Source organism: Callorhinus ursinus, unplaced genomic scaffold (genome assembly GCF_003265705.2).
Source record: "Callorhinus ursinus isolate GAN/ISIS: 27379988/994484 unplaced genomic scaffold, GSC_fseal_2.0 scaffold5, whole genome shotgun sequence".
Lineage (NCBI taxonomy): Eukaryota > Metazoa > Chordata > Mammalia > Carnivora > Otariidae > Callorhinus > Callorhinus ursinus.
In genome coordinates, this window is record NW_027397067.1 from 73,939,796 (window position 1) to 73,953,154 (window position 13,359).

General features: G+C 34.5%; 1 protein-coding gene across 13 annotated transcripts in view; it reads left to right on the forward strand.

The window, feature by feature from the left end:
- PHF20L1 (PHD finger protein 20 like 1) overlaps positions 1 to 13,359 on the forward strand; it is a 73,163-nt gene that overhangs the window by 24,028 nt on the left and 35,776 nt on the right. For 7 of the 13 annotated variants that reach the window (XM_025871147.2, XM_025871151.2, XM_025871148.2 and 4 more), the window contains 3 exons: positions 4,332 to 4,545; positions 5,115 to 5,243; positions 10,657 to 10,739. In XM_025871147.2, the coding sequence (XP_025726932.1) occupies positions 4,332 to 4,545; positions 5,115 to 5,243; positions 10,657 to 10,739 (426 nt within the window). Of the gene's footprint in view, positions 1 to 4,331; positions 4,546 to 5,114; positions 5,244 to 10,656; positions 12,793 to 13,359 lie in introns of those variants that run through there. The other 6 variants (XM_025871150.2, XM_073893224.1, XM_073893226.1 and 3 more) reach the window with 2 other exon arrangements.

The window sequence follows — 13,359 nt, forward strand, 5'->3', positions numbered from 1 at the left end:
TTATCTTCTTCTTTCCTTTTATAAATCATAGTCATTAATCTTCTTTCAAAAGGCGCTTACCTGACACTCTGTAGGCTGTTTCAGGTAGGGCTCTCTGAGTCATGGGATGTAAGCAATCTATTACATGCTTTGTCACTGCTCAAAGCAAGAAAGAACGGTAAGCATTTAAAGGAGAATCTGGGATGAAGTTAAAACCATGATTCCATTGGTTGAATATGTTTCCTGAAAGATTGGAAAGAAAAGGTGCCAGTAGAAATTTAAAATATTTTCTTTTATGTTCTGCTGTTATTTGGGATTTTCAGCACCTGGACCTACAATTAATTTTAAGAATTGAAAGTAATCTATAAAAATGTCTAATATGGAAATATGCTACATATTTGTTCCATACTGTGCAGTGAAAAGTATCATTCTGAAATGTGTTGAAATCATCTGGTCAGCTCCAGCCGAATGTATACATTTAGTAATCTAGAAATGTACATCACCGCATTAAAAAAAAATGATTCCTGATATCTTCTGAGAAGCATGATTGTTTTAAATCACCTGGTTTTCAAAAATTTAGTTTTGCAGTCCTCAGCTAGCAGATTTTTTTCCCCCAGTTAATATGGAAGTGCAATTTAAAATGGAAGTGCTTTTGATCAGGAAATTGCTTTGTGTCTTCCTACTTGTACGTATAAATAAAATGTTCCTTTGAGCATTCAGTGGTGTGATTTCTTGATTACTGCGTAGAAAGATTGATTAAAACATTGGGACCTTAGTTTAATATGTATCTTTAATTAAACAAAAATTATTTACTTATTTATTTTTTGCTTTAAAGCTGTTATTTTATTCCAGTTATTCAAATGTTTGTGAGATGGCACTAACCCTAAAACTTCATTTTTTTCCAAAGTGAGACAGCCAATTTTGGTAAAATTACAAGTTATAAAAATTTATGGGATGTATTGGGTGTTTACTTTTAGTAAATAGTTACATTATGATGTATATTAACATGAAAATCAACGCCAAAATATAAACTACTGAAAGAAAATAGGAGTAACGCTGTATTTCTTTTTTTTTGAGAGAGAGAGAGAGCTTGAGAGTGTGGTGCATAAGCCAGGTTAGGGTGAGGGGTGGTGGGAGCAGATGACGCAGGGCTTGATCTCACAGCCCTGAGATCATGACCCGTGCTGAAATCAGGAGTCGGAAGCTTAACCAACTGAGCCACTCAGGCACCCTGAGTTAACGCTATTATTTCTTTTAATTTACATTTTTCTTCATAATTTTTAATTACTAGCACACTAAAATATTTGTAGAATTGTTTTTTATAAAATGGCCTCATTTTGTAAATGTCTTTTTTTCCCAAAAAGTTTTTGACTTGTTTTCATGTAGGAAATACACTAAGTCAGGTGTTGGGTGGGCAGTGCTGAGAGAATCCATCTTTGCGTGTGTCTTAAAAATTTTGAGTACTTTGAGAATTCCTTTGTAAAGATATAGAATAAATTTCTTTTAGGATAAATAGATGCAGTTTGGAAATACATTCTCTAAACTTTCTGTAGCTCTTTCTATCCTATTTTTTCTTTTTGCAAGTGTGCGGATCTAAAACTCACTAATGTTAAAGGTTTGCTCTTAAGGTCCTGTACTGTTTCTAAAACTTTTTTTGCATACATTATTTAATTGGGGTCTCATAGCAAATTCTTTGACATAGCTGTGACTGATACTTCTATTTCACAGTTGAGGAATTCAGAACTTACTGAATTGAGTGACTGACATAGAATTTTGCATAACTGTAATGCACAGAGTGACTCTGAACTCAATCCGATTTCTTTATTGTGTATTGCTCTTTTGTCTACAGGGAGCTTTGAAGCAGATCATTAGTTCTAATTCATGAAAGGATCACACCAGTTATTTTTAATAGTGAATCTCTTTTTAAAAATAGAAGGGCAATATAATGGGAGAATTTTTTAATGACATCACTGCAGTGATTCCATGATTAACAAGTCATGTGATCAGGAACTTTAGAAAAAAAAAATCTGATTGCACTTTTAAGAGCAACAGTACAAATCTCTCCCAGTTTTCTGTTCATTGGAGAGAGAAAAGAGGTGGGGATGGAATTTACCTCTGGCATTTTTCAGCATTTCTCTAACAACTTAAAAATTTCCCCACAATGTGGAACAGAGAATTAAGCACTCTGCTCTTCATAAGACCTTACAGGTATGATCTCTGCTGAATTTGGCACTTTGCTGGTTGGGCTGTACTTTGTTTCTCTTTCTGCTTTGTTGATTACTCTCTGTCAATTTCATTGGTGGTGCTTTTTTTCTCTAATACTTAATGTCAGTCTCAAGGCTCAATTTAGCTGTAGCCCTTTGACTTACTCAGACCGCTCCTTGCCCCTAGTGCCTGTTTGTGTACACTCTGATTGCCGTGGCTTTGTCTAATGGTTTTCCTCTCCCTGGTGGTGCCCATTGACTCCTTTCCTTCTGCCCTTTGCCTGGAAGATTCCTGCTGCAGGGCTCACCTCATCTGTCATGTTTCCTGAAGCCTTCCAGTAGCCTTTCTCTTAAATCAAGATTAATCTTTTGTTTTCTTCCATGGTATTTTGTTTATTCCTCCACTGCCTCTTCTATCACACTGTCTTATAGTTAATTTTATTTGCCTTTCAATTCCTTATAGGTAACAACAAAAAACATGGCTCTAAGTAAACCTGGGATTGGACAGTACTGGTTTATCTGGTTTGTTTTGTTTTGTTTAATTTTGTTTTGTTTTTTTTTTTTTTTTTACAAACTAGAGACATAAATCTGTATTTCACAACTGTGTCTTTTTAAAGATTTTATTTATTTGAGAGAGAGAGTGAGATCATGAGCAGGGCAGAGGGGTAGAGGGAAAAGCAGACTCCCTGCTGAGCAGGGAGCCATGTGGGCCTTGATACCAAGACCCTGGGATCATGACCTTAACCTACTGAGCCACCCAGGCACCCTGTGTCTTAATTCACTTTTTAATAATACATGTACTGGGGACACAGTTTAAATACTGAAAAAGCTAGGTGCTGGTCATCTTCCAGGCAGGAGCAAAGGTGTGGTCACTCCAGGACCTTGCAGGCAGCATCTCTTATAAATTGTCTCATGAATGCTTAGCATGCTTCTTGGCACATGTAGCAAGATATTCAATAGAAAATTGGGTGAATGAATGTGTTAGGTGAGATCACATGATAGTTTAGTTCATTTTAATCATGGGGGAGAGAACGAGACAGATTTTGTTTGTTGGTTTATTTTTAATGGCTTATTGTCTTCACCGTATGTTTTTAAGACTGAGCAGCCATCAACCTATATCACCTAACGATTGACTTTTGTTAATGTAACCTGTGAAGTAAATGCATTTGATGTTGTGAAGTAGTTTTTAGTTATGTGGGCTAAGAATTTAATGTATTACCCATTTTGGTTGTATTTGAGTTGGTCTGCAGCTTAGTGGTCTCAGTGGAATATTAACTGTAGAGATACTACAAATACGTGTTTTAAAAAATCTTTTTTATTGTGAAAATTTAAATGTTAGTACCACTTTTTAAATATCTTTTCATATTTTTTACAATAAGCATTTTTAGTTAAAAATAAAATAGTAATATTAAAAATTATTTAGCTACAAACACAGGAAGAGTAAATATTTGCATCTCAGAAGAATGGTAATCAACACAAATCCTAGGAAGTTGAAGAGGGAGGGAAATTATTCTGAGGCCTGACAGCATGTATTTCACCTTGAGCAAATCAAGTGGCTCTTTTTCTTTCACTAGTAATGTTAAGCTGTTGCAGTAAATTGGTGTCCAAACTTTCAAAGCTTTAAAAATTAATAAAATCATACCTTGAATTCTGTGAAATTGACCATACTGTGAGTCGTACATTCTTCCTAACGAGGAACAGTAATTTATTCAGTGGAAATACATTTCTTTTAATCTTCACAGAATTGCAACAAAAGCATTTTTCTCTTCTTTTAAGGTTTGTCGTATTCAGAAAAGAAATGCAATTTGCCACTTGAATCTAAAGTACTAAGAGCATCATGTAGTGTTCCATATTTGTTAGAGGGTTGCCTCTATTATTTTAGATTTTATTCCTGTGAAAACATACCAGAGAAATATTTGTTACTGAATATTTTCCGATTTTATGTAAGGTTATACAACCCAGCTAACCCATTAGATCATTAAATTTCATAATCACCATGTTGATTTATCTTGTAAATATAATTAATTTGATTTTTATATTTGCGTGTGAGGGTAGCTTTGAAAATGTGAGACATGTTTTTATTCATTAGTGTAATTAAATTTTGATTAATTTTTAATACTTCACATGTTTTGTGTTTTTCCTTTGGAGGATTGGATAGCTTTAGTCAAAGCAGCTGCTGCAGCTGCAGCCAAGAATAAAACAGGGAGCAAGCCTCGCACCAGCGCCAACAGCAATAAAGAGAAAGAGAAAGATGAGAGGAAATGGTTTAAAGTACCTTCAAAGAAGGAAGAGACTTCAACTTCTATAGCTTCTGCAGAAGTTGAGAAGAAGGAAGATCTGCCCACATCTAGTGAAACATTTGGTACAAAATATGTTCTTACATTCATTCTTTGTGGCAGGGTAAACTCGCTTAGAGAGTAAGCCAGACCCCTTAGCTACTTGCAATTTGAGGGTATGGTCGGATGATTGGGCTTGTCCCTCACATGAATGGTTAACTTCTGTAGCAGGTTACAGAGCTGAAGTTTAGTGGTTTAATATGGGTACTGGTTGATGGGTGACCTCAGTATTCTTGAATAGAAATGAGTTCAGATTTTGACTTTTAAGTTCTTGTTTAGTAGGCTTTGGGGTATTTGTTTTGTGTTTTTTTTTCTTTAACTTTTTAAGTGCTTCTGCATGTATTTTGGTATGTAATATGGAAAAAGCAGTGTCATTTTCTTCCTGCTTTTCTTTCCTAAAGAATAACTGCTTAATAGTTCTTTATTTCTAATATATTAGTTTCGAGAAATTTGTGTTTCTTAAAGTTCTATGTTAAGCAGTAGGTTAAAAAAAATTAAGTGCAAAGCATTTTTACTATTTTGCTATTTAAAAAAAAGATCATGTTTTTTAACTTTGGATTCTAGATAAACTCTCATATATGTATTCTATTAAAAGTAGGACTTCATGTAGAGAACGTTCCAAAGATGGTCTTTCCACAGCCAGAGAGCACATTATCAAACAAGAGGAAAAATAATCAAGGCAACTCATTTCAGGCAAAGAGAGCCCGACTTAACAAGATTACTGGTAAACTACAATGATTCTTTTGGGGTCGGGGGGAGGATTGGAGGGTTTGATTTTAGAGTAGTCTGCTTTTAATAAAGTGAAATGTATTTGTGGTTTAGTGTAACAAGCTGGTCAACAAGAAAAGACAGTTACTTTACGGTTCTTCAAGGTCAACATCCTCCAACACTGTCAGCTTTTTCTGTTGCGAAATGTGAAAACTATAACATATTTTCTACCTACCTCACAGGGTTGTTGTGAGGATTGATAGGATCAAATGTCATGAAATTCCATAGTTTTAAAATCACCTGGTAGGAGTAGTTTCTATAACCACTGAATTATCTGCCTTTGTCAACCTGTGGTGACATAATCTCTGTGGTTCTAAATATTATTATATAAACATTCTTACTCTTGCCCAGTCTCATTGAAGATGGTAGCAAATAAGAGGTGCCTGGTTGGCTCAGTCAGTGGAGCATGCAACTCTTGATCTTGGGATTGTGGGTTCAAGCCCCACGTTGGGTATAGAGATTACTTGAAAAAATAAAAACTTAAAAAAGAAAAAAAGATGGTAGCAAAAATGGTTGGAAAGATGAATGCTGAATTAAATTTAGTTCCTGAATATGTTAATTCCCAAAGTAAAAGTACTTTTATAAGTTTCTCAAATGTCTTACCTTCAGGTTGGTCCTTAGAAGCTCGTCTTATTTTTCTGGGCTTTGTTGTAATTTAGGAAGTAGGGTGTTAGGATGATGAAAACTCTGGAAATCCTAGCCTGGTTAGTGTTCACAGGAGAAGAGATTTAAGTATCTGAAGCAGGGCTAGTCATACTAGCCCTCTCACTTGCAAGACCTCTTCAGCCTAATGATTCTAGTCTTTAAAAAAATTGTAAACATACTTAATTTTTCTGAATACATGTTAAAAGGGGAATTAAAATACTTTAAGTATTTAGTCATATCTTCTTATTTTAAGGACAAAGTGTTTTTTAGTGTCTTTGGCCTAATAAACCTATATAAACCTCTGTTGGCATTCTTTTTAAATAATATGAAGAAGCTTTGGTTTCATTGTCAGATCAAAGAATAAATGGAAATTAGACATGTTGACCATTTTCTGAAGAATAGAAGCCCATTGAAAAATGACTCTGCAGCTGAGGGTTCTTTACAACCACTGTTTTATTATAGTGTTCATTTTAAGTGATTATAATTGGTTTCAACAGGTGAGAATATTTAGTCTTTCCATTTGTTAATGTTGTTTTTGTGCCTTTTTCTGATAAAGGATATTTTTGGCCCCAGAACAGGAAATATTTCAAATGAATTCACCCATTCCACCTTTTCCTTAGAAACTGTTAGCTTTGGAGAAAGTCAAAATGTTATCCGGGTGATTGTTACGATGGCAGCTTGGTTTGGCCCTAGCAGAGTGGAAACTAGGGTTGCATACTGTGGCAGAAGAGGAAGAGCACTTCTAGCTCCTGTGAGACAAGACTGAAAGAGCGCTACTGGAGGGGCCAAGACCAAGGGAGATGGACGTGACACTGACGCTGGGTGACTGCCAACTTACCAGCCTCAAGGGTTTTCCTGTAGTCTGGATAATCTGCTTTTAGTTTCAGGCAGTCTGTTCTCACAGGTGCCTTACTGAGAAGTTCAAGCCCAACATTTAAAGAAATAAAAGAAGAAGACAGCTCAGTGCACAACAACATATTATTTACCTATGGCCTTGAAAAGACAATAGTGGGGAAAACCATGTTACCATGTGCCTCAAGGAAATTCTAATACTGGTTGCTTAGTAACACCCTGCACCTTGTGTGGAGGGACTCTGTCCTCACGTCCCCTTGGGAGTCTCAAAAGAACAAGTGATAGTTTGGCAGCAGTAGAAAAATGTAAGATTTTACAGATGTGAAGTCATTATGATTTTTCCCTTTATTTACTCAGAAGATTTGAATGTATGATAATCCTTTTAATAGTTCATCTTTCTGTATTTATTTCTGTGTTCACCTTGCAGCTATATCATGCAAAAAGATAATAGATCTTAACAAGATTGTCTTCAGTGGTTGGAACTCAGGCTTGTTTCTGTGCAGTAAATTTCATTTGTAGACCATAAAAAGAGATGAAAACTACTATAAAATAGTGATTTTGTTATGGAATTATGGTGTATTTTAAATTTATCAAGCTCACTTACATGTGTCTTTTTGCCTCTTTACTACTGAGAGGGATCGGGTTATGATCATGGCAGCATCTTAGCCTGCCCTGATGTATTCCCCCATAATCCATTTTATATATTTTTGAAACCATTCTAGCTGGAAATACGTGGACCAGCCACTGGATAAATTTAATTGATATATTCACTCTCCTTCTGTTTCCTCCCTCATATACACACCCTATAGGGATTCTAAAGCCTGATTTCTCTTTAGGGAATGGTAGGTGTAAGATGGCTTTTTTTGAAGTTTCCAAGTAAGTACATATTTGAAATGATAGTTACACAGCATATATATGTTCTTCAGAGACTTATTTTTCATTATGTAATGTACCTTATTGATAGTTAGATACCTTACGCATGCTGATTTAGAATTAATTTTACAGGGAGATTCCAGAGTCCATACTTTGAGACAAAGTTGCAAGCAAACTTCAGGGGAATTTGAGTAGATTTTAAAATACAGATTGTCAGGGGAGTAAAAAGAAGAAACATCAGCAATTGGTGCATGGTCTGTTTCTCCTAGTTCTAGGAGTTCCTAGAATTTCAGCCAGTTTAGATATGTGTGTGCAGCTTAAGGAATTTTAAAAATAATTAAAAAAAACCCAGAGGTTTGAATGAGCCAGTACATGTTACTGATGATAATTTCAAGAGTATTTGATTCTTATTCCCAGCAAGAACGTTGTGTTTTGGAATCCCTGGTTGAAAAGTGGAGCACAAATTTAACTACTTTTTCTTTCCTCTGCTTTGCCATTCCAGGGTACTCTGGCGTCTGTTCTGTTCATTCCTATTAGCAGAGAGAGACAACTATGTATTTTTGTAGATGAAGTACAGTATTGAGAAATTGTGACTTTGTGGGTGTGACTCATGAATATTTGATATTCTACTTTTACCTGATATTTACATAATAATCTCGAAACTGCATAATGCATTCTGTTAAGATAATTACAGATACATTCTTCTGGAGGAGGACCTGTTAGTGATATATTGATAATTAATAAGTATTTACAGATAACTAAAATTCATTTGTATCTCTTTCCTTTCACTTAACTCTTCTCATTTTCTAAGGATATTGCATTTCTCCCCAGCATGTTCGCAGGCCAAGAAAACAGATTTTGGACAGTCTCTTAAGGCAGCAGTAATCAGAGACTTGTCAAAGACTTTTAATCTTGTCCCCTTTTGTTGTTTGTATTTGGTACCTCTTCTGTAAGATAGCATGTATATAAAGTATGAAAAGCTTTTATTGATTGTACTGGACGCATTTGAATTCTCAGGATGCCACGTACTGTATTTTCTAATCTAATTTTGAGTACTTTCTTATTAAATGCCCCATTACTTTTTATAAGAACATTACAAAGCTTTATTTTTCATTCACAAACCATTAGGTGGGAATTGCTTTTAATTAATTGGGTCTATAATATCCTAATTTAAATTCACAAGTATGTCTGAATTATTTTGTTTATTTTAAAGCTTGTGGTACCTTATTTTTAATTTTGTAATTTGAGATCTCTTCTGTGCATTGATGGGATTTAAAAAGTATTTCTGGCACCTGTATGAAAGGAAGCAAAAGTAAGATATATTTAATAGACTGAAGAGCAAAATATTTGTCCTGTTTGAGTAAACCTTAGATGTGGAACCTCTACTCAGTTTTCTGCAAAAGAACTTGATTCCCTATTTCCCTTTTTATTTCAGTAGTATTGATTCTCAAAAAATATTAGCTGGAGAAGAAAAACCTAGTGAACGTGGTTTTAAATGTTAAGGAAATACACCATGCTATATCTCTTTCAGTCATCTAAAAATACGTTCAGAAGTGCTGTTAATGTGATTAGGATTGAATTTATGGTTTGTAAGCTTTTTGTAAAATTATTTCTATATTGGGTTTTTCCCCCCATTTAAATCTATACTTAATATTGTGTGAGCAAACTATATAGATTGTTATATCAAACTAGACCAAATATCCTTTTTAATACCAGTAATGTATCAAAATCATTGTTTTACACTCAGCCTTTTCTATCTTAAATATTAATTCCGGGTGCTGGATATTCAACTTCCCAATAAAGGAAAGGTGCTTTTTGCCTAATTTACCACTTGGTTCTGATACTACTTTAAGGGTATGATTTTAATGTTTGAATTCATACTTAGATTACTTAACATCTATGAGATTGCTATCTGAAAATGTCAAGAGATGTTGCCACGTGGATAGCTTGATGTTACGTGGCATTTGCAGGCACTTTTTTCCTCCTATTAAGTCTGCTGTAGACTGCTTCAGTAATATAGGTGGTATAATTGTTGTAGTAAGTTCACTGTTATGTCATTGATTGTTAAAATTACTTCCTTTGAAGCAGAGTTTTTGTGTAACCAACTTTGAAATGACAGAGGTGATTTTTGGTGATCTTTTATGTGCCAGTCGTCATCAGCAAAGACATACTTGTTATACAAGTTTGGCTTCATTGAAGGTATCTGTCAGGTGCTTTGCAAAGAATCTTGACCATGTAAATGCCTTTAATTTATAAATTAAGGCAGAGTTTTAATGTCTTGCAAAGTTATTTTATATACTTCAGATGAAATATTTTGTCTTCTAAAATTGAGAATTGCTGATACACATTGGAGAAAACTGGAATTCCTAAATTATTTCATCATTTGTAGAATGAGGCTGTACTATTAAGCTCAACTGTAGGAAGGGTCTGCCCTTTTTTCCTGTTAACATAAAACAGACCCATCAGTGTTTTTGGCACTTTTGTAAGAGGATAAGGTACAGTGAGATGTAGGGATAAACCCATAAAGCTTAGGTCAAAAGCTCCAAGTGGAATTAAAAATCGGGAGTTTTTTTTTTTTTTTTAAGCTAATAACAACAACAAAATCTTACATTCTAGATGGTTGGAAGGATTTTTCAGATCTTAATATTAACTCTATATTTCGGTTGTACAGACAAAGCCCATGTTATGAGTATTTAAGTAATCTTAGGTTTCTAGACGTTAAGCCATAGACTTTAAAATTTTTACAGACTAAATCTGTATGAGTGTGGTTTTTTAATCTTTAGGAGTAATATTTTTCCAGAAAACTAATTGTATAAGCCTCTTTCAAGTTCCGATTTCGTCCCTTACGGGTGTTTGTATTTTTAACAAGTAAACTTTTGAGAATGTTTGCTTCCTATATAGTAAGAAGGATGGGGGATTTCAGCTACTAAAATTTGGGGAAGTTAGAGTGAAAGTCACTAATTTTTCTAATGAGCCATTTCTGTACAATTTTTCTCAAGGTTTGTTGGCATCCAAAGCTGTTGGGGTGGATGGTGCTGACAGAAAGGAAGACTGCACTGAAACAGCTCCAATGCTGGAGCAGGTATGAAACGGTAGCATTTGATTGTTTTCAAGGTTCCCAACTGGAATGGTCACGGAGCTAGAGTATCCACGTAATTGAAATTGCCCTTGTGATCAGATATGGGAATAGGAAGCTAATTAATGGATGATATATTTTTAACTCTGCCTTCTCCCAGGTATACAGATAAACTACAGACTTCGTTAGTGTTTGTTTTCAGTAGACTGGCATTAAAGCCTCTGTCTCCGACATTTGAAGGCCCGGAGACAGGCATCCCAGGGTATAAGCTTCCAGCTGGACCACCTTTAACTAGCTTACAAAAAGACCCTTACACAAATACTTTTAATTTGTGAGTTAAAACAGGGTTTTTGACATCTAATAAAGCTTCTTTTGTAAGAAGTTTCTTTTATATTGTAACAGTTGGTGTTGTTAGACTGACTATGTGTTTTATGAATTGATCAATGAGCCATACATTTTTGCTAGGATGTATATTTTAATAACTACAAAAAAAATTTTAAAAAACTATGAAGGGTCTGTCTTTAAACCACCTAATAGAGGAATTTAAAAGCGAAGGTTGCAGTTGCTAGGTTTTGCCTCGGCTACCTTCAGATTCCCACAGTACCTGTACATAATGAACTGTGCATGCTTTTACATTCTCTAAGGGCTTAACTTCTTGGGCACTGTAAGACTATAAGAACACAGTAATAGCCATAAATGGATTTCCTTGGTTCTCCTGTTTTAAAATCTGAGCCTTAATGTAGTTTTAATATATCCTTTTTGTATTAATTTAATTTTCTTTATTAGTAGCCTAATAAAGAAGACTTTAAAATGAGTATCTTTTGCTCTTCTCTATATGCGTTTAAAAAAAAAAAATAGTCCAAATTTAATTGATATTGTATTGAGTTTTTCAGGGTTATTTTAGGCCTGATTTGATAACAGTGCATTGTTTTGGTGCCTCCATTAATGTTGTATTAAACCAATGGTCTTTTAAATTGATATGTCAGCGAATCATACCTTCTGATTTTCTGTGATCATCAAGCGGTTAAGTCTTTGCCGTTACTGTCAGTATATCAACCAAATTTTAAGTGATTTTTTTTTTACTCTGTATTACTATATTCAACGTCCCAGATATAACAGTATTTTGTATTTTCACCACTGTTTATGGTATTCTCAGAATGCAATAAATCAGGGACTTGGGTAATAAAATGTTTCTGGAAAATTCATTACAATGTCAATCTTTCATTATACACAATCCTGCTGCGGTGAATGTGATTGTGAAAATTACTTATTACATGTGGAAGTTAGCGTAAAGGGCAGTGCCCATTTCAGAGATAAGTACAGACAACAATATTCTGAAATTGAGTTTAAAAAAAAAGAAAATTGAGTAACTCGGCTGTTTCTATTTGCATAAGTACACATTTTTGAGAGTCCTTGCCAGTTTTGTAACAAAGAGACCAATAATCATTACTGAAAACTTTGTAAATTATTTTAGATTTTTAAGGAACATAAGTGCTGTTCCCTCATTTTTTGTCATTCAGATTGATATCATTGTGAAAATGTTTTGTAACCAAACTCTTAATTTTTATGCTGTTTGCCCTGCTTCAAAGTTAAAAAGCCGAGTTATAAAACTCTCAATTACAAGTATTGGTATCTGCTCCAGACTTAACGGAGAGGTATTGATTGTCACTAACCTCTGTTGTCTTAATGAGTAAAATAATGTCGCTCATGACATAGATTGATAACAGGCCTATAGCCAGAACTTACTGTGCTAATGGATTTCCTTTATTTACACTTTTAAAAAATTCAAAGTGTGGTTTTGAACCCCAATTCTCAGATATTAATTATAGATTATTTAATTGTATTAGGGAATTGTCATGTTATATTTACTTTTGGATAAACACCTGCATTAGATGCATAATTCAGTAAGTTTTTAAAAATGTTAATTTGTCCTTGTTTAGAAGTTAAGCACCTTATCAAGATACTAATTTAAGTTTTACAATCTTGTTTTATAACTTTGTAACTTGAGAGTACTGGATGCTGTAGTGATGTCTCTCACATATGTGAAGATGAACAATAAAATTGTTTATTTACAAGTAATGGCTCTAATTACTTTTCTGGCAACACCTTTTATGATAAGTCTAGGAATCCTTTCCATTTATGGAGTACTTTTTCAAATGATTAATCTGCACTTATACACATGTTTAATGAGTAAATTCAAGAATAGAAATGATGACAACTGAATGAATGGGACACTTGACACCAGCCCTTTTATGTGGTATGTCTGACATGCCATCTATAGGGCATCCAAAGGTGCCCTACTTAATACCAACTGCACACCAAAATTTGAGTGCCTTGTATTTTAGTGGGAACAGAAGGCTGTTTGGTCCCCAGACAATGATCTTTCATATTCCAGAGAACTGCAGACTGCTGACCTGATGGTCACCCCTCACAAAAGATCAGGAAGTAAAAAGGTTTCCTGGGGACAGGCATGTTGTTCATAGTGCTAGCAATTTGATTCTATTTTATAGAGGCCTATCTTAGTATGGATTTTTTAAAAAAGTGTATCTCCTCTTTTGCTCTCAGATACATGTGTCAGAAAGAGATACAGCATAGGCATTCCCACACCATAGATTGTAAATCCATC